The sequence below is a fragment of the Balaenoptera physalus genome, assembly GCF_965194825.1.
Source record: "Balaenoptera physalus genome assembly, chromosome: 1".
NCBI classification, from domain to species: domain Eukaryota; kingdom Metazoa; phylum Chordata; class Mammalia; order Artiodactyla; family Balaenopteridae; genus Balaenoptera; species Balaenoptera physalus.
In genome coordinates this window covers 177,346,498-177,368,523 of record NC_138882.1, presented here as the reverse complement: position 1 = coordinate 177,368,523, position 22,026 = coordinate 177,346,498, and the positions used below count along the sequence as shown (strand labels likewise).

Here is a 22,026-nt window from a genome sequence, read left to right as displayed (position 1 = left end):
AGGTCTTATTGGCTTATCACTACGTTTCCAAGGACAGAGCCATGAGAATGATATTCTCCCTGTCCCGCCTACCTTACGTTTTACTCACCTGTGCGTGTGGAGGGAAGGGGACGCCTCGGGGGGCCAGCGCTGAGCCTCAGTCATCTTTGCCAACGCAGTGTGGGAGCATCCGCGATGCTGATTGAGAGCCTGACTTTCACAGGCCTGGCGGCCACCTCAGCCCTTGCCTTCCCCCTCCCACGCCACCAGCCCATCAGCACACCTGTCATCCCCCAATGCCATAAACCCTGGCCAGTGTCGGGGGTGGTAAATAGCTAGGGGCTCCAAGTAGGCAGGGGAGTGCAGGGACCACCCACTGGAACAAGTCCCTCAGACTATCAGCTCTCAGGCAGATCCTGGGCGTAACTATATGGCTTGAAAGAGCTGCTCGGGTGGAGCCCTGTTTTATTTCGTGACAGACAAGGCGTCGAGGGGAGAGAGTCTGGGCCTCTGCCCTCCACTCACCCTCTGCAGGGCTATGACACCTTGCTCTCCGGGCCTTTCCCATCTGGGAGGTGACCCCGCCAGACTAGACCCGCGATTTAAACATTCTTAAGAACATGAACTTTTTAGACAAAAGCTATGGCTCTTTTCCCCAGAAAATAATATCTGCGTGCTTCAAATCTGCAGACGATTTCAGGGTCACAGACCCCCTGGAGCCCAGCTTTGTGTCTCTTGAAACATTCACAGTCCTCAGTTATAAATCCCTGACCTGGATCATCTCTAAGAGCCCTTTCACCTTAAAAAAATAAATTAAAAAAAAAAAAAAAAAAACCCACCTTTCATACTCTGAAAGTGTAAGCTGAAAAGTCTTCTAGATCCACTCTAACCCCTGTAAACTGTTTGGCAAACAGCCTATAAATCAGTGGTATTTGATGGCCCAGGAATGACAAACAATTCCAGGTTTGGTTTTTACAATCACTGAAAGCAATCCTCTGACCTGGTCCGGGCAGGCCTGGCTGGGACGGCGCCACTGTCCACCGGCTGGTGTTGGACACGAAGGATGCACTGGAGATGAAGTGCTTGGGGGGCCCCGTGTAGTCCACGATCTCATACTGCCCAGGGCCTGGAAGAGGCGGCTTCGGGGGCAGAGGCAAAGGCTGGGCAGAGAAATTTAGGATGGGGTTTCTCCTTCAGAAAAGACAAAAATGGGAAGATGTCACTAAATCAGTCTATTGGAGAAATGGCAGTTTTTCGACATAGCCAGGACCTGCCCAGCGCCCAGCCATTTGCGAGAGGACTGGATGAGGCACTGGGAGACCTGTTTCTTCTTCCGGCTCCACTGCTGGTGATCTGGGGACCCTGGACCCCAGTCTTCCCGCCTGCACAAGGGCGATCATAACGGTACCTACCCCGTAGGCTTGTTTTCAGGGTTAAAGGAGATGACACACCTAAAACACGGTAGTCAGGACAGGGCCCAGCACAAAGTGAGAGCTCAGTACATTTGTCGTTGTGGATGACGGATGTCGTTGAGCTGATCAGGAATGGCAGAAGGCATCGATGCCATGTGCCAACTCTGATCGCTTGGTAGTGCCTGGCTGGAGCTCCATGTAAAGAACTGAGGTCTCGTTTGGGCTCTATGGGAAGAGCATTGGTGAGCCACTTGTGATGTCTGCCATGGCCAGGAAATGGGAAGAGGCATCCCAAATTCCAAGGATTTGCCATCCCAAGACTAGGAGATCTTTAGAGGCCATTCCAGCACTGGCATCTCAGAAACTTATTAAACATCTTTTTGGCAAGGCAGGATGTAGGAGTGGAAAAATACTGGGTTGGAAATCAAGAGACCTCTGAATAACGATCACCACTTAGATTGCAGTTGTTTTCAGGTCTGTCTTCCCCCCTTCAGGAAAGGGAGTCTTTTAAGCCTGTTATTGAGAGAATAAATGAAAGAGAGAACCTGTATTCGAGCCCTCACTCTGTTACTAACTCACTCTGGGACTCAGTCTCCCCATCTGTAAAATGAGGGGGTTGGACATGACAACCTCTGAGGTCCCTTCCAGCTGTGACCTCCCATCTGGCCTTGATTCAGAGAGGTCTGCTGGGTTGCCCAGGAATCCTGGGATTGTTAACGGGAAACGCCCTACCCTCCTGGCCATGCAATAGAAGGGCTGCCCACTTCTGCCTCACATCTGAAGCTTTTTCTAAGGTTTCTCACCAAAATGAAAGAAAGATTTCTCAGAGCCTTGAATGGCCCCAGGAGACTCACCACAGCTCAAAGCCAACCCACCCAAACAGAGGAGGGAACTGGGATGCCCAGCCACCGGAACTCTGCTGCCCTTTGGCCAACACCTTCTGAAGCAGAGGCATTCTTAGACTCGGAGAGCTAGAGGAGACCTAAAGATGTCTTACCCAACATCCTTATTTTGCTTAAGAAGTTGGTGCCCAGAGAGAGAAAGTGAGTCACCCAATGTCACAGAGCAGGTTCGTGGTAATGCCAGCACCGGAACTCAAGTCTTGGTGGCTAGCAAGATGGGGAGGGCATTGTGGCAGAGGAGAATTTTCGAGTTTTAGAGTCACACAGACGTGAGTCTGAATACCAGGCAGCCAAGTCCCTGGACCTCTCTGTTCCTGGCAACAAGGAGCAGTAACACTCACTCCTTATATGCGGGTTCATGACTGGAGAAAAGCTATGTAAGGTGCCTAGCAGAGCGTCCGAACACAGTAAGTGCTCAGTAAAAGCAGGTGTGTTATTACTACGATCCCTTGCAGCACCCCCACCCGCTGCCTGGACGGGCAACGGAGCCTCAGGAAAGTGACGTTAGGGGGCCTCTCACCAGAGTTACCTTGGGGCAGGGTGGACACTCCCACTGCCAGCGGAGGCTGCTGGAGGCTGCCTGCTAGAGGCTCACATCTTGGGATGGAGGAACAGCTGGCTTGGATGTGTATACTTAGGATAAAGGTGTCCACAGGAAAAGGGGGGAAAACGTTGCCTCCTTTCTTTCCCTCCAGTCTGCGTGGAAGAACTGGTTACAGTGTGTGATCCACCACTCTCCCCTTACAAACAAAAGCTGGCGTCTCCTTGTTCCGGCTGCATCGCCCCTTCAGAGCACCTTCAGAAATCTGAACATTGAGAGACAGGCCTGATTCCTGGAAGTTAGAGGCGGAATGAGCCAACCACCGCATGAGCTTACTACTCCATGGGTCCGGGTCGCCCTGAGTCTTTGAGGAAACTGTGAGATGTCTACTCTCCTGACCAGGGGCAGCCTGCAGGGAGCTGGGCCGCGGGGGTCAGCGTCTCACCAGATTCTTGCTGAGAGTGAGTGAGACAGGTCCCTTACCCTCCCCTCCATCCACATGCCCAGGAGAGGCTTGGCCCCACCAGCTCAGCTCCCTGGATATTCGGACAGTGCCAGCCCCGTGTGCAGCTCTGTGCCAGGCACTCTGGGGGGTCCAGACTGTTCTGTGCTAAGACACAGACCCTGAATGCCCCGGAAGGCTTGACAATCCACTGCCAGTGACAATCATGACCGGTGACAACTTACAGGCTTTGCACTCAGACAGACGTGAGTTTGAATCTCTGCTTCCCCATCCACTAGCTGTGCATCCTTAGAAAAGTCTCTTAATCTCCCTAAGCCTCAGTTTCTTTATCTGTAAAACGGTGGATAATAATACCTGCCTTCCAGGGTTGTTATGAAGATTAAGGAGTGCTTTACTGGTACCATTTTTTTTTTTTAACATGAAATGTTAGAATAGAGGTGAGAGAGACTAATTCCAACTGGGTGAATCCAGAAATCTACCCTAGAAGAGGTAACATTTGCTCTGAAAGGTAAGCAGGAATTCTTCGGGTAGAAAAGGTGGAGATGGGGGCATTTCCCACAGAGGAAACAGCAGGGGCAAAAGCCTGGAAGAGGGACAAGCCGTGCTGCATGGGGCCGGGATTGGGGCACAAGGAGCCAGAGGCTAAGCCCCTGGACCGCCTTCAAGCCTCCTTCCACCCGTGAATTCTGGGTTGTTCGTTTGGTTTTCCAACCAACCCCCATTACAGGCCCTGAGGAGGAGCTAAAGGAAAACTCCTACCAGTGGGCTCTCAATGCAGCCTAACTCCCAGGTCACCTCCCAGAAACACCCAGCACAGGGACTTCCCTGGTGGTCCAGTGGTTAGGACTCTGCGCTTTCACTGCTCTGGCCCCAGGTTCGATCCCTGGTTGGGGAACTAAGATCCCGCAAGCTACCCTGTATGACCAAAAGAAAAAAAAAGAAACGACCAGAAATACCCAGCACAGCGTTGTCCAACGACTCCATGCCTTTGCCGTGCTGTTCCTTCTGCCAGGAGCACCTCCTTTCCCTGCCAACTCTGATTCCCTCTTTGCTTCTCACCTCCTCCAGGGAAACTCCCCCGGCCACAATCCTCCCCCTTCCCCGCCTCCCTTCCTGGGCTCCATAGAGGAGCACCGGTTTTGGAGTCAGATGAACCTGGATTCCACCCTCTGCTCTACCACCCGGGAGAGTCTGTGTCCCCTGTAAACTCTATGTAACAATCCTGACCCGTGGGAGAGTTGGAAGATGATGCTGTAGAAAGTCTGTGAAAACTCTGAGCAGGGGGAAGCTGGCCCCTCAATACACTGTAGCCATTCTTCTCTTCTCTGCACAAGACACATTACTTTTCTATGCTTTTTACTTGCCTAGCTCTTTAATGCAGGGGATGGTGTCTTATCCATCACTGAGGCCCTGGTCCCTATTCCCGAGGACATTTGCCTAACTGCAGAGAGAAGCAGAGGGGTTGAAGCAAGTAGGGGAGCCCAGGCATCTGAACCCCACCTGACAGTTTTATCCTCATCCAGGGCTGGTCCTTCCATGTCATCATGGGGCTGGGCAGATCACTGAGGTCAGACTGAATCAAACCCAGGGCAGCCACAGTGCATTGTAACCAGGACTTTTATGAGCCTCATCGCCCAGTGTTAAAAGCCAACCTGGTCCTGCCCCGTGGAAAAAAACATCTGTCAAAGGCTCTGAGTTGGCCACAACTGGATTAAGTTGTGTTTGCAGCTTCCAGTGTGAGCTGTTTGCAAATCACCAAAGAATAATGAATGTCTCAGAGGACTCAGCAGGTCACTTGGGGAGGGCATCTGAGACCCTCGGGACACTCCCAGGCGCAGATTCACTCTGCCTCAGGGATTCCCAGGGTCGGGAGGGATAAAGGGGCAATTTTTTTCTCATCATTAAAGGGCAGCCGATTGCCTCTGGGGTGGAATGCGGTATCTGTTTAACAGGGTAGTGGGTGACAGATTACAGCTGCTTGGGAAGAAGCATCCCATATCTAATTGAAAATCCCAGGGGAACTTTAGGTGGGTCCAACGTAATTACCCAAATTGGAGTGGGGCCGACGGGGCTTGATTCTTCGGCTCTGGCTGTGACAGGACAGCGTGTCTGAGCAAAACCAGTGGTTTAAAAACTCCAGGAAGCAGATCAAGGGTTAGAAAGATGTCAGTGGGTGTTTCACCTCCCTGCTGGCGTGAGTTGGAAGGCAGCACCTAGGAGGAAGTATTCTGATCTCCAAAAGCCCTTCCCCTGACTCACCCTGATCCATTGAGTCATCGCTGTGACGGATGCTGAAGACCTACAGAAGTGAAACCCTGGCTGATAGCCTCCCCCAGAGACCCCCTGGAAGCTGGTAAATCCTCTTAGCTTTTGAGTCAGCAACGTGGCCATAACAAAGAGACACTCTGTGACGTGTTCTTCAGCTGAGGAGCCCAGAAATGGCCACGCCAACAACCCCACAGCCCCTCACAGCATCCGTGCTGCGGGGCCACTCAAGAAACATCAGGTGAGTGCAGAGGGCTCGCTCACACGTTTCGATAAAAGTACAAATCATGCACGTCAAAAGCTTACAGTTTGCCAGACCCGGTGAGTTATGCGGGTCGTCTTTTTTTATCCTTGCAAGCCTGTTGTAAAGCGTGCTTGCCCCAACTCACAGAGGATGAATTTGAATTCCCAGGGAGTTAAGTGACCCCCCCCCCACGCCCCTACCCACAGCCTCCCAGGGCTGGTGAGAGGGGAAGGCGGGAGTTTCAGCAGCCTGACTCCCTGCCTGTGCTAATGCCCTCGGTGCCACGGCCTCTGCAGCCGGTTCCCAGCTCAGGAGGCCAGCAGGGGTCGGTAACACGGCACCAGCGACCCCAGCGAGAATTAACATCTCCCCCGGTTCTCCCTGCATCCTGAAGAAAGCAGCGCCGAAATATCATTTTTGCAAACTGGAACCCCACCCATGAATGGGGAGCCACACACTTCCAAGCAAGAGAAACAAGGGCAGGCCTCACATCCTGTCACATGCGTGTGACACCTGGGCAGCCCGTGCTTCCACAAAAGAAACACTGTGGTGATTCTCAGATTCTCCACCACTGCCCCATGCAGCCCCCGGAGATCTGAGTATGATTAGGCTTGATGTGGACAAAGTCTCAGCATATCGATGGGGAGGAAACAACGCAGACCTTCTCCGGGGCCTGACAACCCCAGGATGGGCCCTCAGGTGCTCCTGCCCCTCTCTTCCCTCCAGGGTCACAGGAAAGGAAACAGAATTTGAATTTGAGAGACTGGAGTTTGGATACTCCTTCAATACTATCATATTTGGCTGTATCTTTTCTTTATATTACATCCCTTTCTCCATCATCCCACATAAACGGATGGATGCTATTTTGGAATAAACAACAGCACACTTTAGTTTTATCTCTTTGCTTTTAAATGAAGTTACAGATTTCTCAACTTCATCCTTTCCATGTCAAGTCAACAATATATACGGGACTTCCTCTGTGGGTCCTGGCTGGCCCCATGTTCACTGCCTCCGTACGCTCTCCGAAGTGACATGGTGAGCAAAGCTGGGGTCACAGAGTGTGAGAAATGGAAAGATTTCCCCTCTTTTCACACATGGAGAAACAAAGGCCCAGGAAGGCGCTGAGAGCAGCCCCAGACTGCAGAGCCTGCCGTGGAGGCTGGGGCACTGTCCACTCACCAGGGTGAACCCAAGTTTAAGAGACACTGGGTTTGACAGGTCTCTTTACTGTGGGCCTTCTCAGAGCCTTTAATAAGCTCATGTATACTGTGATGCACCCAGGGGCAGAGGGATTGTACGCAGTGCTTCCTAGGTTTATTAACCGAGGATCTACCATTCACAAAGCATCACAGAGAGCCAATGCGCCCCAGATACCCCCAGACACACCAGCACTACTGCACTGCTCCCACCAGAAAGCTGGCGCCCTTGGTGGGGGCGGTGTGGTCATGCAACCTTGGGGCCCACACGATCCGGAGTTTTGTGGCACGTTCCTCTGCCTTGCTCTGGAGTTGTTGCCAGGTGAGCCTGAAGGTATGGATGGTGCTCTGTCCACGTGAGCTCCCCCATAGCCCTCAGCACAGCACCAGAAACCTCCAGGGCCTGCTGACTGACAGATGCAAATGCCATAAAATGAGGCTATTTCAAACCACTGGTCCAAACTCGGATGCAGGCCAAATGACACTGCTCTGGGGAAAGCGGTTAAACACCGAGGGTTCCTCACTCTCCTCTCATCGTTTCCCTGAAGAAGCTTCCAGAGTCAGGGTGGGGGCTTGAGCCTCCAAGCCACAAAACAGCTGCATCCGCTATCATCATATATCCTCTCTAGGATATAGAATAATAGCTGCTGTAATAAGAAGAGTGAGAGCTATTTTCAAGCACTTTCTCATCTAATCCTCACAGAACCCCCATGAGATAAGGTTCTTATCTCCACTTAATACATGGAAACATGGAGGCTCAGGGAAGAGAAGTCTCTGCTAGAGACAGAGCTGTGATTCTCGCTCAGGTCTGCTAACTCCAAAGCCCGTCCTCTCTCCCACTCCATTTGGGGGCAGCATAGGGAAAGGTTGTGCGTAGTGGTGCCCAAGCCAACCCGGAGGCAGGAAGTCCCTGACGTTTGGAGAGAGCCTGTTTCTGGAGACTTTCCCGCCCCGGTCCCGAGTCCTGCAGCCTATGAAGGGTCAACCTGCAGAACCCCAGATCCGAAGGGCAGAAGGGACTCAGCGGGTGGACTCCATCTGAGGTCTGAATCCCTTCCCCAGGTCCTGGGTTGGACTCAGCAGGCTCATGTCCTGCGCCTCTCCCTTACCCCTGACCCCTTGCCCTGGGCTGATGGTCCGAGTAGACCCTGTGTTGCCAGCCTCCCCGGGCCACCCAGGCTTCTGACCCCCTGTGGCTATGTGCCCAGCCGGCTGCCTGACCTCTCTGGAGGGTCCCAGGTGGCTATACCCTTAGTCCCAGCCCCGCTGGTCAGCCCTCCCAACAGCCAATCCTGTTGAGAGTGACAGGACGGCTGACCTTAATGGCACTTAGTTCTAGAAGTTCTAGACCCATTTGAGGAATATTAAGCCCTGTGAATTTTTGCGCCCCTGAGGTGAAAGTAACATTAAATGTACAGGAGATTAAAGAAAGTAACACAAATCCCCGTCTTTTAAAATTTGTGTTATTGACTCACTATTTGTACCTACTATATCAAATATATTATTAAAATCAGAAAGCAACTTTCAGATAAATTATCCCCACTTTACTTTACAACCAAGGGCATGCAGGCTCAGAGGGGTTAGCACAGTGCTGATGGTCACACAGCATGAATAGAGCAGAGCTGAGGTTCAAATCTAGCAGGTCTGACCAACTCCAAAGTCTAGGCTTTTAACCTATCAGTACAAAGCTATGAGAGTTTCACCACTTTCGTATATCCTGCCACCCCAGTGGAGATTTTATATTATAAAAGTAGAATAATATCAGCACCAGGAGAGTACAGCAACATGGGGAATGTTGGAAGATCCAAACAGTCCTGAGCCTGAGTCCCAGGGGCATCTCAGGTTAGCTGTGTGGACTTACGCAAGCCTTTCAGCCTCGCTGAGGCCTGGCTTCCTCCTCTATGAAGTAAGAATAATCATTCCTACAATAGTTGTTATGGGGGCTTCCCTGGTGGTGCAGTGGTTGAGAATCCGCCTGCCAATGCAGGGGACACGGGTTCAAGCCCTGGTCTGGGAAGATCCCACATGTCGCGGAGCAACTAAGCCTGTGCGCCACAACTACTGAGCCTGTGCTCTAGACCCCACGAGCCACAACTACTGAGCCCGCGCGCCTAGAGCCCGTGCTCTGCAACAAAGAGAGGCCACCGCAATGAGAAGCCCATGCACCGCAACAAAGAGTAGCTCCTGCTCGCCACAACTAGAGAAAGCCCACGTGCAGCAACAAAGACTCAATGCAGCCAAAAATAAAATAAATTTAAAAAATAAATTAAAAAAAAAAGTTGTTATGATCATTGAAGAAGATGTTAAGTTCCTGGCATGCAGTAGTTACTCAATAAATACTACGTATTCGGGGCTTCCCTGGTGGTGCGGTGGTTAAGAATCCGCCTGCTAATGCAGGGGTCATGAGTTCAACCCCTGGTCCGGGAAGATCCCACATGCCGCGGAGTAACTAAGCCCGTGTGCCACAACTACTGAGCCTGCACTCTAGAGCCCGCAAGCCACAACTACTGAGCCTGCGAGCCACAACTACTGAAGCCCGCACACCTAGAGCCCGTGCTCCACAACAAGAGAAGCCACTGCAGTGAGAAGCCCGTGCACAGCAAGGAAGAGTAGCCCCCACTTGCCACAACTAAAGAAAGCCTGCGTGCAGCAACGAAGACACACACACACGCAAAAAAAAATACTACGTATTCAACAAGTATTTCTTGAGCACCTGCTATGTGTCAGCAAGGGCCCCAGGAGAGCAACTCGGCCTGTGTCTGCCAAGCTGTGACACCCCTTCTTTTTCTCCCCAGGTTCGGGTCCTTCCCCAGAACCACCTTCCAGAAGAAACATCAGGTTGGTCAGGACTCACCGGATAAGAGGCTTTTTCTGAGCTTTGGTGTGACCTTTCGGGTTGTAATAACCGGGTCCTGGGCCTGTTGACGTCAGTGTTAATCCACGGCCAGTTTTTGATTTAAAACAAGACATTAATATCTTCGGCGACTGCTTCACAAGGGATTCGTTGACATTATAATGCCCTGAGCAGAAAGAAATTTTAACACAGAATAAAGAACTCCTCTCAAATAAATAAAAAGCAGTAAGAATACATTTAATGACTATAAGGCAGTATCACTCCAGGATGGTCAAGTAGAAGGGGCCTGGAATAACTGAAAATAACGCTCACCATTTAGAGAACATGTGTATGTGCATCACATATGTAGCTCATTTAATCCTCACGGCAGCCCTGCAAGGTGGGTATTAGCACCTCCATTCTAAACATGAGGAAATAGACTAAGAGATATTCAGGAATTTGCCAAAGGACATTCATCTAACCAGGGCCTAAGCCCAGCTTCCTCCTCCATAAACTAAGGATGATAATTCTTCTAACAACCGGGAGGCTATGGTAGAAAAAGAACATTTTAGGTTCCTGGCACATGGTAGCTGTTTAGTAACTATTATGCAATCAACAAATATTTATTGAGCACCTACTATGTGGACCCAGAACCACCTTTCTCCAAGGTCCATGCTTTCCCACCATGCCTTGTCTCAAGAAACTGTCAGAATATAAGTAATTTGGTTGTGCACAAAGCTTTAAGGAAGAAGAGAATGATCTGAGCTGGGGTAAAGAGGGAGCAGTCTCACCCTAAATAATAAGTAACCCTGTAAATGGGGGCAGGCATTTTGGGGTGCAAAGCGGCAGTACTAGGCAAAGGCCTTCAAGATGCTGCACACTTTGACCCTGGCTTCCTATTACTTGGAAATTAAGGAAATTATTCAACATAATGGAAAAGCTCTAAGCCTAAAGATGTACACAACAGCAGTAGCTACAGTGTGAGAAACGATGAATAGCCCAAAGGTCCAAGTACAAGGGCACAGTTATGGGAAAACAGCCTAATCTGTTGGAATATCAGCCCTGAGGGTGGTACATGCAAAGGCCATGAAGCCTATGGCAATGTTCTCGAAAATAAAGGTGAGTGAGAAAAGTAAAATAGAGCCTAACAGTCTATACTGTATATACTGGGACATCAATGTGCAAATGGATACATGTGAATAAAAATAGGTGGGAACCCAGAAAAGTGGGAAAAACTATATTAATGGTGGTATTGTGGGTGGGAAAAATATTTCAAATTTTCTAAACACTGTAAAGTTAATTTTTTTTAAAAATAAAATCGACTTTTTCATTGCAACAGCACTGAAAACAACAATATGGGACATATTAGCAAGATTTTATTTAAGTGGTAATACTCAATGATGGCAAAGGTGAGGGAAAGCATATTTCTCATAGAAGCAGGAGGATAAATTATCTCTGTGCTGAAGGGCAATTTGGTCACAAATATCAAAAGCCTTAAATATTTTACATACCTTTTGACTTAGCAATTTCACGTTAGGCAATTTATGTGAGGAAATAATCTTGATCGCACACAAGTTGTGAGCTATAAGGATGTTTGCTCCCGCGCTATTTATATGAGTGATCCATTTAAAACAATCTAAATGCCAGCAAGAGGGCATTTGCTCCTTAACTGATGGTACCACCAGATAATGGAATACTATGCATCCATTAACAAAAGATGTTCTAGGAGGATTTTTAATAACATGAAAAGATGGTCCCAATATATGCTTAAGTCAAAAAAACACAAAAAACAGATGTCCAGTCAGCAGCATTTATAATACTGGTATATATCTCTCAAATTACCCTTCTGGGTTTTTTACATATACATATACTTATTTTTTATTTTTATTCCCCCTACCAAAAAAAATAGTTTAAAGCAACGCTTGATTATAAAAATGTTAAAAAGCAGAAGCAAGGGGGAAAGGCATTCATGCTCCCACGGCCCAGAATAAACCAGGGTTGAACTCTGTGCTGTATTTACCCTGGTCTTTCCGTCGTGCACTGGATGCTGTCTCATGGTGTTGGGCCCACAGCGTGGATTCCGTTGTGTCACCCACGTTTTTCAAGTGACACTTTACCGTAGTTGTTTCCCCATGTTCTAATAACTTTTTTTTTTTTTTAAGGAGAAATAGAGAGGAGGACGTTGGGGAAGTGCTTGGCCTTGTGTTTGATGCAGCCAGACTTTAGAAAAGCCAGCCAGCCAATGTGTGAAGGTGAGCATTTTGCCCAGAACTGAAGGCAGACCAGACCCGGCCCTCAGCCCCTGAGCCCGGGGAACTCTGAGCGGGCGGAACACAGCAGGGATGCCAAGCATGGCTCCACATCTGGTTTCTTCCCACAAGGGGGAGAAGCAGAAACCACAGCATTTTTCTGAGAGGTCAAAGCAGATTGTTTCTCTCAGAGAAGCAGATTCCCCAGGCTGTGGCCCCTGGCAAATTTGGGGGATGTGGGGAGAGTTCTGAAGGCACCAGGCATCGAGCTGGATGTAGGGGGGGCCTGGATTCAAATCCAGCAGTGGGACCCTGGACTAGTCACCTGCTTTCTATATGTCATTTTTGCTTGTAAAGTGGGAATATAATAATATTAATAATAACCCACACTCTCTGAGCACATATGTGCCAGGCAACGCTCCATGGAGTTTTGAAAGCTCCTGGCACACAGTAGGAGCTTAAAAGATGCTGGTGCCCACCTCTCCCCTTCCTGCTGTGGTACAAGGGGCCCCTCGGGACCCTCCCAGAGGGAGGAGCTGCCCACTTCCCCAGGCTCTCTGGTGGAACCTCTGGCCAAACCCCAGGGATGCTGGCTTTGTTCTCCTGTATAAACAAACAAGGTGGGGTTTTGCCTGTGGTGATGCAAGGCAGGGAGCTTTAGCCAGGCTTAGCCTCCTAATTAGGGCTGGTTTTGTTATTCAGCCTCAGACTGATCTTCTCAACTTCAATCTGGATTTGCTGAAATCTGACATGCGCTGCGATTTTGTCCACACCCCCATCTGAGAAGCATGATTGCAGAGGTAAACCCTCCCTGCTCCTCCTCTGGGCTCTGGGGCCCAGAGCTCCCTCGGGGGTCTTCTGGACCTGTTTGGGAAGGTCTAGTCTAACCAGTGCTCCTGGAGTATGGACTGCTATGTCACCAGACCCCTCTGGAAAATTTTCACTAAGGCTGGTGCGGGGAGGAGGTCTGAGGGCACAGAACAGGTGCAATGCCTTTCCCCAGCCCAGCGAGGAAAACATCTGCAGGTGAACCCTTGTGTGTTCCTGAATCCCGGAGGCTTCAGAAGTCACACTGGGATGACGGGGTTAAAAGGTTCCTCAGTCAGACACCTCTGGGCTTAGGCCTGCCATTTATTAGCTGTGTGACGCTGAGCAAGTTGCTTCAACTCTCTGGACCTCCATTTCCTCACCTGAAACACAGGACTAAGAGTGTGGCCCTATGAGGACAGACGTGTGAGGACCGCGTGGAAAAACTTAGCACTGAGTAGGTGCTCTGTGAACAGAGCTATTTCCCATCATTTGATGACAGATGATGAAGCCGCTTTGTAGGCATGGGAGGAAAGGAATATTACAGCCGAGTGTCCAAGGATCAAGACGTACTGTGTGCCCCGCCTCCCCCCAGCGCCTGGGATGGCACCTGGGGTATGCGCACGGGCACACTTCTGGCATGAGAAGCCCCTCCCCAGCTGGCTGCCCAAAGCAGGTGCGCTGGGTCTGGAAGGCAGGCCAATGTGATAGGCCGCCCCAGGGTCCATTTCCAGAGCCGGCCGTTCTTCCCCTGAATGGGGAGCCAGTCTTCTCCTCTTTGTACAATACCTGCCTGCACCCCCTCTTCCCCCAATGCCTAACTCCTTCCAAAGAGACTCCCTGTGAAGGAATGGGTGCCCTGATGATCAGATCTGGTACAGGAAGCCTTAGGTCAAGGCCAGTGAGAGGCAGCTGCTTACCTGGGGCAGGTCCTGTTTTAGTAATAGTGAAAAGTCCTCTCTGGGTTTTGGACATGAACCCGGCTCGGGCACAAACGTTGTTTGTCTGTTTGCAGCAAGAGACAGAGGCCTGGGGGGGGAAATAAGCACGCTGTGCTCAGCGTCTTGCCTTTCTTTGTCCTTGTTGTCGTGTCTGGACGAGGGGCACTTTGGGGTTAAAAAAAAAAAACAAATTTAAACGTGTCTTCAGAAAATGAGCGGACGTGAGTGGAAAAGGTCACACTGGCTGTGCCTTCACCTTCACCCCAGCTGGAGTGGGGGAAGAGTTTGTCATCGCCAGCCAGTGTCTGGTGACCCAACACAACACAGAGGACGGTGCCCTGAACCAGTCGGCGGACCTGACTTCTGGGCTCGCTCCCCGCACACAGGGCAGGGCATCCTGCTCAAACGGATTAATTTCTCTGAATTTGAGTTTTCTCGTCTGTAACATGGATCAGATAATCCCTGCTCGACTAGAGGCAGAGTGCTGTTGGGTTGGGGGTAGGGGACAGCCGGTCAACACAAATCATCTGTTTTTTTTTTAAAAGTGTGTAACGTTACACAGGCAAATTATTTTCATTATTTTTTCTACGATTTTCATTCTTTTCGGAACACTTAGTCCTGCATATCCCCACCCTGATTCCTCAGTGCTCAAATAATCCTTCTATACGTGAGGGATTTAGGACATACAAAGAAATTGTGTAGCTTAAGATTATGGTCAGATTTGTAAGCACTGTCTTGACTTTTCTGGGCTGACCAGAAATTTAGAATTTTGGTTGACCCAGGCAATATACATTAGAGAGTGTCCAGTGAGTTCAGAACTCTAAAAATAATTTTGGAAAAAAAAAAAAAGAACCCTGAGATCATTCTTATGATGAATCATAAATATTTTAAAAGCTAATTTGCAGTCAGTCTCCTGTATTCATTAGATAAACGATGCAATAAAAATTGTGCCTGCAATGGCTGGAATATTTACTGAACGAGTGAAACTATTTGCTGGGGCCAGGATGGCTTGATTTTCTGTGCTACTCCTTTGTCAAAAAAAATGTTTCTCGAGAAATGCAGATGGCATTTTGATTTTGTGTTGACAAAGGCGGAGGAATTTAGTTTTTCCCAGGGTCCTAACGGCCAGACTGCCTGCAGAGAGGGCAAACAAAAAGATCAGATGGACCAGGCTAATTACTGGACAGGGGAGAAGAGCCAGGATGCCAGAGAGGAAGTAATAACAGGTACCAAGGGACAGGCTTCCAATAGAGAAGCGGGGGATCGCAGTAAGCAAAGGTAGAGAGGTCTTGACAGCCTCAAAGCACAGTGTGGCTAACAGGATTACCGCATTTCTGCTCCTCGCCAGTTGACTCAACCATTGTTCTCCAGGTCTGAAAAAAGCCTCCTGTAGACAAAACACTACTTCAGCTTTATTCCTCGCCCAGACAGAAAAGCAACAGAAAAAGGGGGCATTTTTGTATACACTGAGTGTGTGTGTCGCTGGAAGATTTCACCATTAGACTAAGAAGAGTCAGCTCCACTGGCAGGTTAAAAAAGAATGAAGCAGATTTATTGTATTCCCATGGGAAAAAACAAATCCCAGATATAATTAAGTAGAAAATGCACGCGTACCGTGGACAGCATAATCCCAAAACCAAGGGAAGGACCAAGGGAGGAAGAGAATATGAACAATATTGCCCCTGGTTTTTGATGTTTGTTTGCAGAGCAGAATGATGAGGGACTTCCACTTTCTGGCTCATGGGTTTCTGTGATGTTCGAAGATATTTTATGATGAGGATGTATTATTTTCAGAGCCACATTAAAACAATAATGAACAAAAACCATGCAAAGTAAAATTGATCTGGTGGCAGAGTCCTGACGTGGGGAATAGTCATTTCTTGATTAACAAAGGAAGTTATTCCTTTGGAGTCATAAACATTTATTGCATGATTACCGCATGCCAGGACCTGAGCTGGGCCTCGGAGATAGGAAGCCAGGGTGAAGGAGCAGTGCGCTGGGGAGGTGAAGGCGTGAAGCACAAACACTACAGTGCCCTTCAGTGGCCCCCGGGAGGATGCAGAGGGGGCGCTCACACGGAGACAGCCTGCACTTGGGTCTGTCTCCCAAGGAACCCAGCCCTCTCTCAGGAATGGCAACAGTGCAATGGCCAAGCACCTTCATTATCACTTGCCTGGACCAGACCTCGACCTCTCTTTTGTTAGCATGACAGCTTCCTAACTGGTTTTTCAAAATCCACCCTTAACCCACACTGCAGTCCGTTCTCCACAGAGCAACTGGAGGGGTCTCTTTTTAAAAGGTACATCAGAAGACATCACTCCACACCTCCTATCCTCCTTCAAGGAGGGCTTCCCAGCACACAGAGAACAAAATTCGAACTCCCTCCTAGGGTCTTTAGGGCCTTGCATGAACTGGTCCCTGCCTATCTGTCTGGCCTCTCCTCGTCCCCTCTCCCCCGAGCCCCCCTAGTTCATTCTACTTTAGATACTTTGGGTTTTTTTGGCTGCGCCACGCGTCTTACAGGATCTTAGTTCCCTGACCAGGGATTGAACAGGGGCCCACGGCAGTGAAAGCGCCGAGTCCTAACCACTGGACCACCAGGGAACTCCCTCTAGCTACCTTCTTACAGTTCCCCACGGGCTAAGGTGTTTGCTGTCCCAGGACCTTTGCACATGCTGTTCCCCCAACTCTGGCTCTTCCCTCAATCCTTGTGTCTCAGTCTGAGGACCTTCTCTGACCGCCCAGTCTAAAGTACATGGTATTGCCAACCTCCACACCCCACACATACTCTCCTTCTCAGGCTCTAACTGTTTGTCTCCCTCAGAGCTGGCCACAGGAATCATTTTGTTTGTCTGTCTCCTAGTTCTCGTCTTGAGTTCCCCACTGGAATCTAAGCTGTATCACTGGTCTGGCACAGAGCAGCCACAGGATTTATGAAGGGAAGCCCGGCAGGGCTGGAACATGGGGACTCTGCTCACTCCCCAGCTTTATACCTCGGCGCCCGCCCGTGCTCAGTGATGCGGGAACAGTCCCTTCAAGCTGGGTAACTTTGGGCAAGTCCCTTCCCCTCTCTGAGCCTCAGCTTCCTCTTCTGTAAATTGAGAATAAGAGAATCCACTTCCCGGGTTCTTGTGAGTATGAAATAAGTGAATACACGACTCTCAGAACAGCACATAGGCCATGAAAAGTGCCTCATCATATCACCATCATTCTTATTTTCAGGCTCTGATTACTCTAGGAGAAGAGTATCTAGAGCTATACTACCCCAAACAGTAGCCACTGGCCACAGGTAGCTATTGAGCTCTGCAAACGTGGCTGGTCCACATTCAGGTGTGCTGCAAGTATAAAATATACGCTGAATTTTAAGGACTTAATAGGAGGGAAAGAATGTAAAACATCTAATTAATAATTTTTATATTGATTAGATATTGCAATATCTTGAATATATTGGGTTAAATAGAATATATAATTAAAACTAATTTCACCTGTTTCTTTTTACTTTTAAATGTAGCTACTAGGAAAACTTAAATGACGTATGTGGCTCTGGTTATACTGATACTCCTTTAGGACCGTGCTGGCCTAGCAGGCACTTATATTGCTTTGAACATGTTATAATTGATTGGATTCATCGTAGAAGGTAGGCAGGATCTTTGTAGTCAGAAAAATAAATATTATTTATAAATATTATAAAAGAAAAAGGAAATTTAAAACTTAGAAGTATTCTAAGACCAAAATATTCTTAAATATGGCGTAATAATATTACTACCTTACGTACAATTCATGTCTTAGGTATTTCAGAGTGTTTTCACATTTGTAGTCTCATATGCTTCTTATAATAACCCTGTAGGGCAAGTATAATTAATTCCCTTTTACAATTGAAACTCAAGAGGTAACGGGGCTTCCCTAAAGACAGTTCTACCAGTTTTCATGTATTGTAGAGTCCTCGTGCACCAGATATTGTGCTAGGTAAGCACTCAGCCTAGACTATCTCATTTAATGTTTGCATTAACACCATGGAGTAGACATATAACCCCACTTTACAGATCAATAAACTGAGTCCTGAAAGGTTAAGAGACTTGCCCAAAGCCATACACAGTTAGAAAATGGCAGAGTTGAGATTTGAACCTAAGTCTGTCTCTTACCTGTTAACCACACCATTCTGCCTCATTGACTACAAAGTGATGGGAAATGGCGAACCACTGCTGTTAAAAAACCCAATTTTCTGATATGGAAAGACAGAAGTTTATTTTCCCTGTAAGAATATAATAGTGTCTGCAGATAAAGTGGTACGTAATATAATCATTGTTACAGATGAGAAAACCGTCCCAGAAAGCTTATGTGATAGGAGTAATTGCAGTAAGTATTTTCCTGGGCAGTGGTCTTCCCACTGTTCCATACTGACCTCTGTGTTGCCCACATTTTTCTCTGGGTTCTGCAAATTCCCTATGAGAGTTTTGCCCAGCCTCATGTAGCCATTGGGTAGTCAGCAAATGCTAACTGGCTTACCAATTGCAGTAAATGCTATTCCCCAAAGCTCCCCCCTTCCTTTCTTTTATTTTAGTAAACCATTAATTCAATATATATTTAAGAAGCATAGGCAGTGTTCTTACATTGTAATGGTTTGGTGCGGGAGTTTCAAATTTGAGAACTTTCACGAAGCTTGGCAACTGGAACATGCTGGAACAGGAATTACTGAAGTCTTTCTTCGAAACAAAACGTGATGGTATAGTGTACGCGTTAGCTGCGGGGTATTTAGAGACGATGGTGTCCAATCGGGCACACTGTGAGGAGAAAGTCAAAGGAATCCACATCATCACGTATCTTATGGCTCCGAAGGACAGATGTCAAAAAGATGGTGCCCAGCACCAGGTCTAAAAACATTTTATAAAAGGTGAAACCCTGGCAGGTAACAATGATAAAATGACCTTGGGCTTTGAGAATTTGCTCTTGGAAAATGCAAGTTCAGACCTGTGTTAACTTCTGTAAACTAACTCTAATTATTCATCTTATGTTTGGGACTTGGCAAAGATAATTCTTCCATAAAAGCATTTCCACCCAATCTCATTTCAGGCCACTTATACTTGACTCATCAGCTGGTGGGTGATTTATATGATGGGACGCTTTAGACTTGCTTCTTCCAACCTTGGTTTTCCTTTGAGTAAAACCCTCACTTTTTGTTTCTAAGTTTAAATAATCCAAATTTCCTAAATAACAAGTTTGCTTCTAACATCTTGAAGGTACAAGGCTCCATAGGGCTTGCCTCCCACCCACACCTCCTATCCACCACCTAATCACTGATTTCATAAAACTCTACGATATTTTTGCTGTTTCAACAGAAACCAATCCTACTCCTTCCAGGAAGCCATGATAAACTATTTTCAGTTAAAAAAACAAACAGAATCAATGTTTGCCAAATGAACAGGGACAAAAGCTATAAAAACTAGGCGATAACATCACCTTACCCTGGGATAGTATGGCAAGTATTGAAGTCTGATAAGACAACAACAAAAAAATTTCATTATTTTATGGTTAAAAGCTTGAGAACATTGCCCTGGGTTTCCTCCACTTGACAGGGGTCAACAAACAAGCACAGAAAGTGGGGGAGGTGTGGGAAGGCATTAGCCCCTCGCCCGACTTCACTCCGTACGTGGCGGCAATGGTTCTCCCCATCTGGTTCATGGACCACCAGTAATGTGGGTGGATGTGCCACCAGAAGCAGGAGTGTTCTTTCCAGAGTCTCAGCTGTCCTGAGTCTAACCTGGGTTCGAGTCCCAGCTCCACCTCCTCCTAACTGTAAGGATTCATTGATGCTGCCAGAAGTAAGGTCACCCCAGCCTTGGACTCACTTTACCTTTGCATTTGGGGCAATAGTTAACCCAGTACTTTGCAGGGGGTGTTGCATTGGACCCTCATGACAACCCTGGGTCGAGGATATTATGATTATCCCCACTTTACAGATGAGGACACTGAACTTCCTCAGCTAGCGAAGTGTTGGAACCAACATTCTCGCCTCCATGAGAGGATATGGATCAGATACCCACTCCGAAGAAGAATGAACCAAGAGGAGTCACAGCAATGTGTTCGCATCTACAAGATGAACAGCTGATAAATGCCTGTGGGAGGTGTTAGTTCTTGAAGAATCACTACCCGAAATCTGCTGTGCCCAACAGGGCAGACACACCTCTGCTCTTTCCTTCTAACTTCCACAGAAGAAGGGTGGCAAGGTCAGACCTTCCTTGGTGCTGCCATTTGTAGCGTGTCTATCCTGAGTCACCCAACAGAGTGGGCAAAGCGTGTTCTTCTAAAGCGCTAGTTCCCAAAGTGTGTTCCTCGGCCTTCCAGGTCTGTGAGATAAGGTTGTGTTGGTGGTAGCGGCAGCAGGGAGAGAGTTCCAGGGTCAAATAAATTTGAGAAGTTTCACACCATGTTCCCATTTTGAAGATTCATAACGCACGTTGGTGTAGTAAATGCTCTGGGAAGGTCTGCAATAAAGAAACCTCTCTAGCTTTGGGTTTTTTTCTTTTAAAAAAAGACTGGGACTTAGTTGCAGCATGCAGGGACTTAGTTGCAGCATGCAGGATCTTCATTGTGGCATGTTTAGTTGCAGTGTGTAAGCTCTTCGTTGCAGCACGTGGACTCCTTAGTTGCAGCATGCATGTGGGATCCAGTTCCCGGACCAGGGATTGAACCCAGGCCCCCTGCATTGGGAGCGCAGAGTCTTACCCACTGGACTACCAGGGAAGTCCCACGTCTAGCTTTGTTTCAACAGCCTTTCCCAACCTTCCTCCATCATAGAATCTTTTGGCTTAAGATACCTACTAACATACTCTTTGGGAAAAACCGTTCTAAAAAATTCCTATTCGAGGCAAAGTTTCATAAAGCATTGCAGTAGAATTAGTCTGAGTCTAGCCGAAGTTGGCAGTCACTCACCAACCCTCCCCGCCCCTTGGCTTTCTTTTCATTGCCAGGCCTCTGGTCTCCAATTTGGCCACATGCTGGCATTTATGAACCTCTCCCCAGCTCTTCCAGAGCCACTGCTGCCACCACACAAATACAGAAAGGCTATGGACACCTCCTCCCGCCTGCCCCATTTAACTTCCTAGCCCGTCCCGTGAATAATTCTGGAGCGAAGCTTTGGAATACAGTCGTGAAGCTCCTCAGATGGTTTGAATTTAGACGGACGGCAGGTCCTCTCAGAAGGCTGGGTGCCCTGTCGCTCCAATAGTCATCGGGAAGCTTTTAAAACGCGTCGACCCACAGAGTCTTTTGGTCAGCCTCGCCCAGAGAGGCACGCTCCTGCTGGCCGTACTAGCTCCGGTAAGGCAGACCTTTCTCTGACGGGGCCTACTTTTAATTCCCTCAGGGAACTGGGATCCGGAAACAAGAGGCACTGAATGTGAAAGGCAGCAAAAGAAGGGGCGGAGGAATGAAATCCTCGTCCAATTTGGGAAGGAACTAGGCGAGATGTGGGGATCTCCTGACAGACTTCCACCAACCACTTAAGGTCCCTTCCCAAGGATATAGGAACTTATGTGTTTGTAAACATAAATAGAAACCCCCATATCCATCACAGCGGGGAGAGGAAGACTGAACAACTCATCTTCTGCCTTCTTTTGGGTTTGGTCTGAATTTTTTAAAGACCTGATTAGATCCTGTCATGCACAGAGCTTCCCTTGGACCCCTTCTTCTCCAGGCGGCCCAACCTCGTCATTTGGAAAGTTACTACATGTAAAGCCTAGCAGGGAATTGATGGTGTGCTCTGATTCAGTGCCTTCTCTGGCACCAGGCAGGAATGGGCAGTGCCACTATTTGGCAACGTCTCAGAGAGAAAACCTAGGTGCTGCAGGAAGTCTTGTTTGTGACTCAGGTGGTGACAATCATAACATTCAACATGTTTATAATGCTCTGCAGTTTCAAAGACTATTTTACTCATTGCAACGTCAATTTGCCCATCGCCTCCAGGGAGTCTCCACTCGATGAGGCAACTGGGACACGGAGGGTGACGTGCTTGAGGTCACATCGAGAACCCACAGCTGAGTCAAGATTGGGTCTTAAGCCCTGTCTCCTGTGCCAGGCCATCGTGAGATGGCACTTCTTTTGCAGATCGCTTTGGAGTCTCTTTACTCTCAGGGCTTGGGACAGAAGGAGAAGTAGAGGCGTGGTTATTCTGTGAACTCACTGGGGGCATGTGCAG

At 48.4% G+C, this 22,026-nt stretch overlaps 1 protein-coding gene across 3 annotated transcripts in view; it reads right to left on the bottom strand.

Annotated features, from left to right (window-relative positions):
• Nucleotides 1-22,026, bottom strand: part of STPG1 (sperm tail PG-rich repeat containing 1) — a 54,371-nt gene that overhangs the window by 3,341 nt on the left and 29,004 nt on the right. For 2 of the 3 annotated variants that reach the window (XM_082464588.1, XM_082464590.1), the window contains exons 5-8: nt 18,443-18,613; nt 13,812-13,920; nt 9,857-10,022; nt 980-1,170 (exon numbers count right to left, since the gene is read on the bottom strand). In XM_082464588.1, the coding sequence (XP_082320714.1) occupies nt 980-1,170; nt 9,857-10,022; nt 13,812-13,920; nt 18,443-18,613 (637 nt within the window). Of the gene's footprint in view, nt 1-8; nt 1,171-9,856; nt 10,023-13,811; nt 13,921-18,442; nt 18,614-22,026 lie in introns of those variants that run through there. The other variant, XM_082464589.1, reaches the window with a different exon arrangement.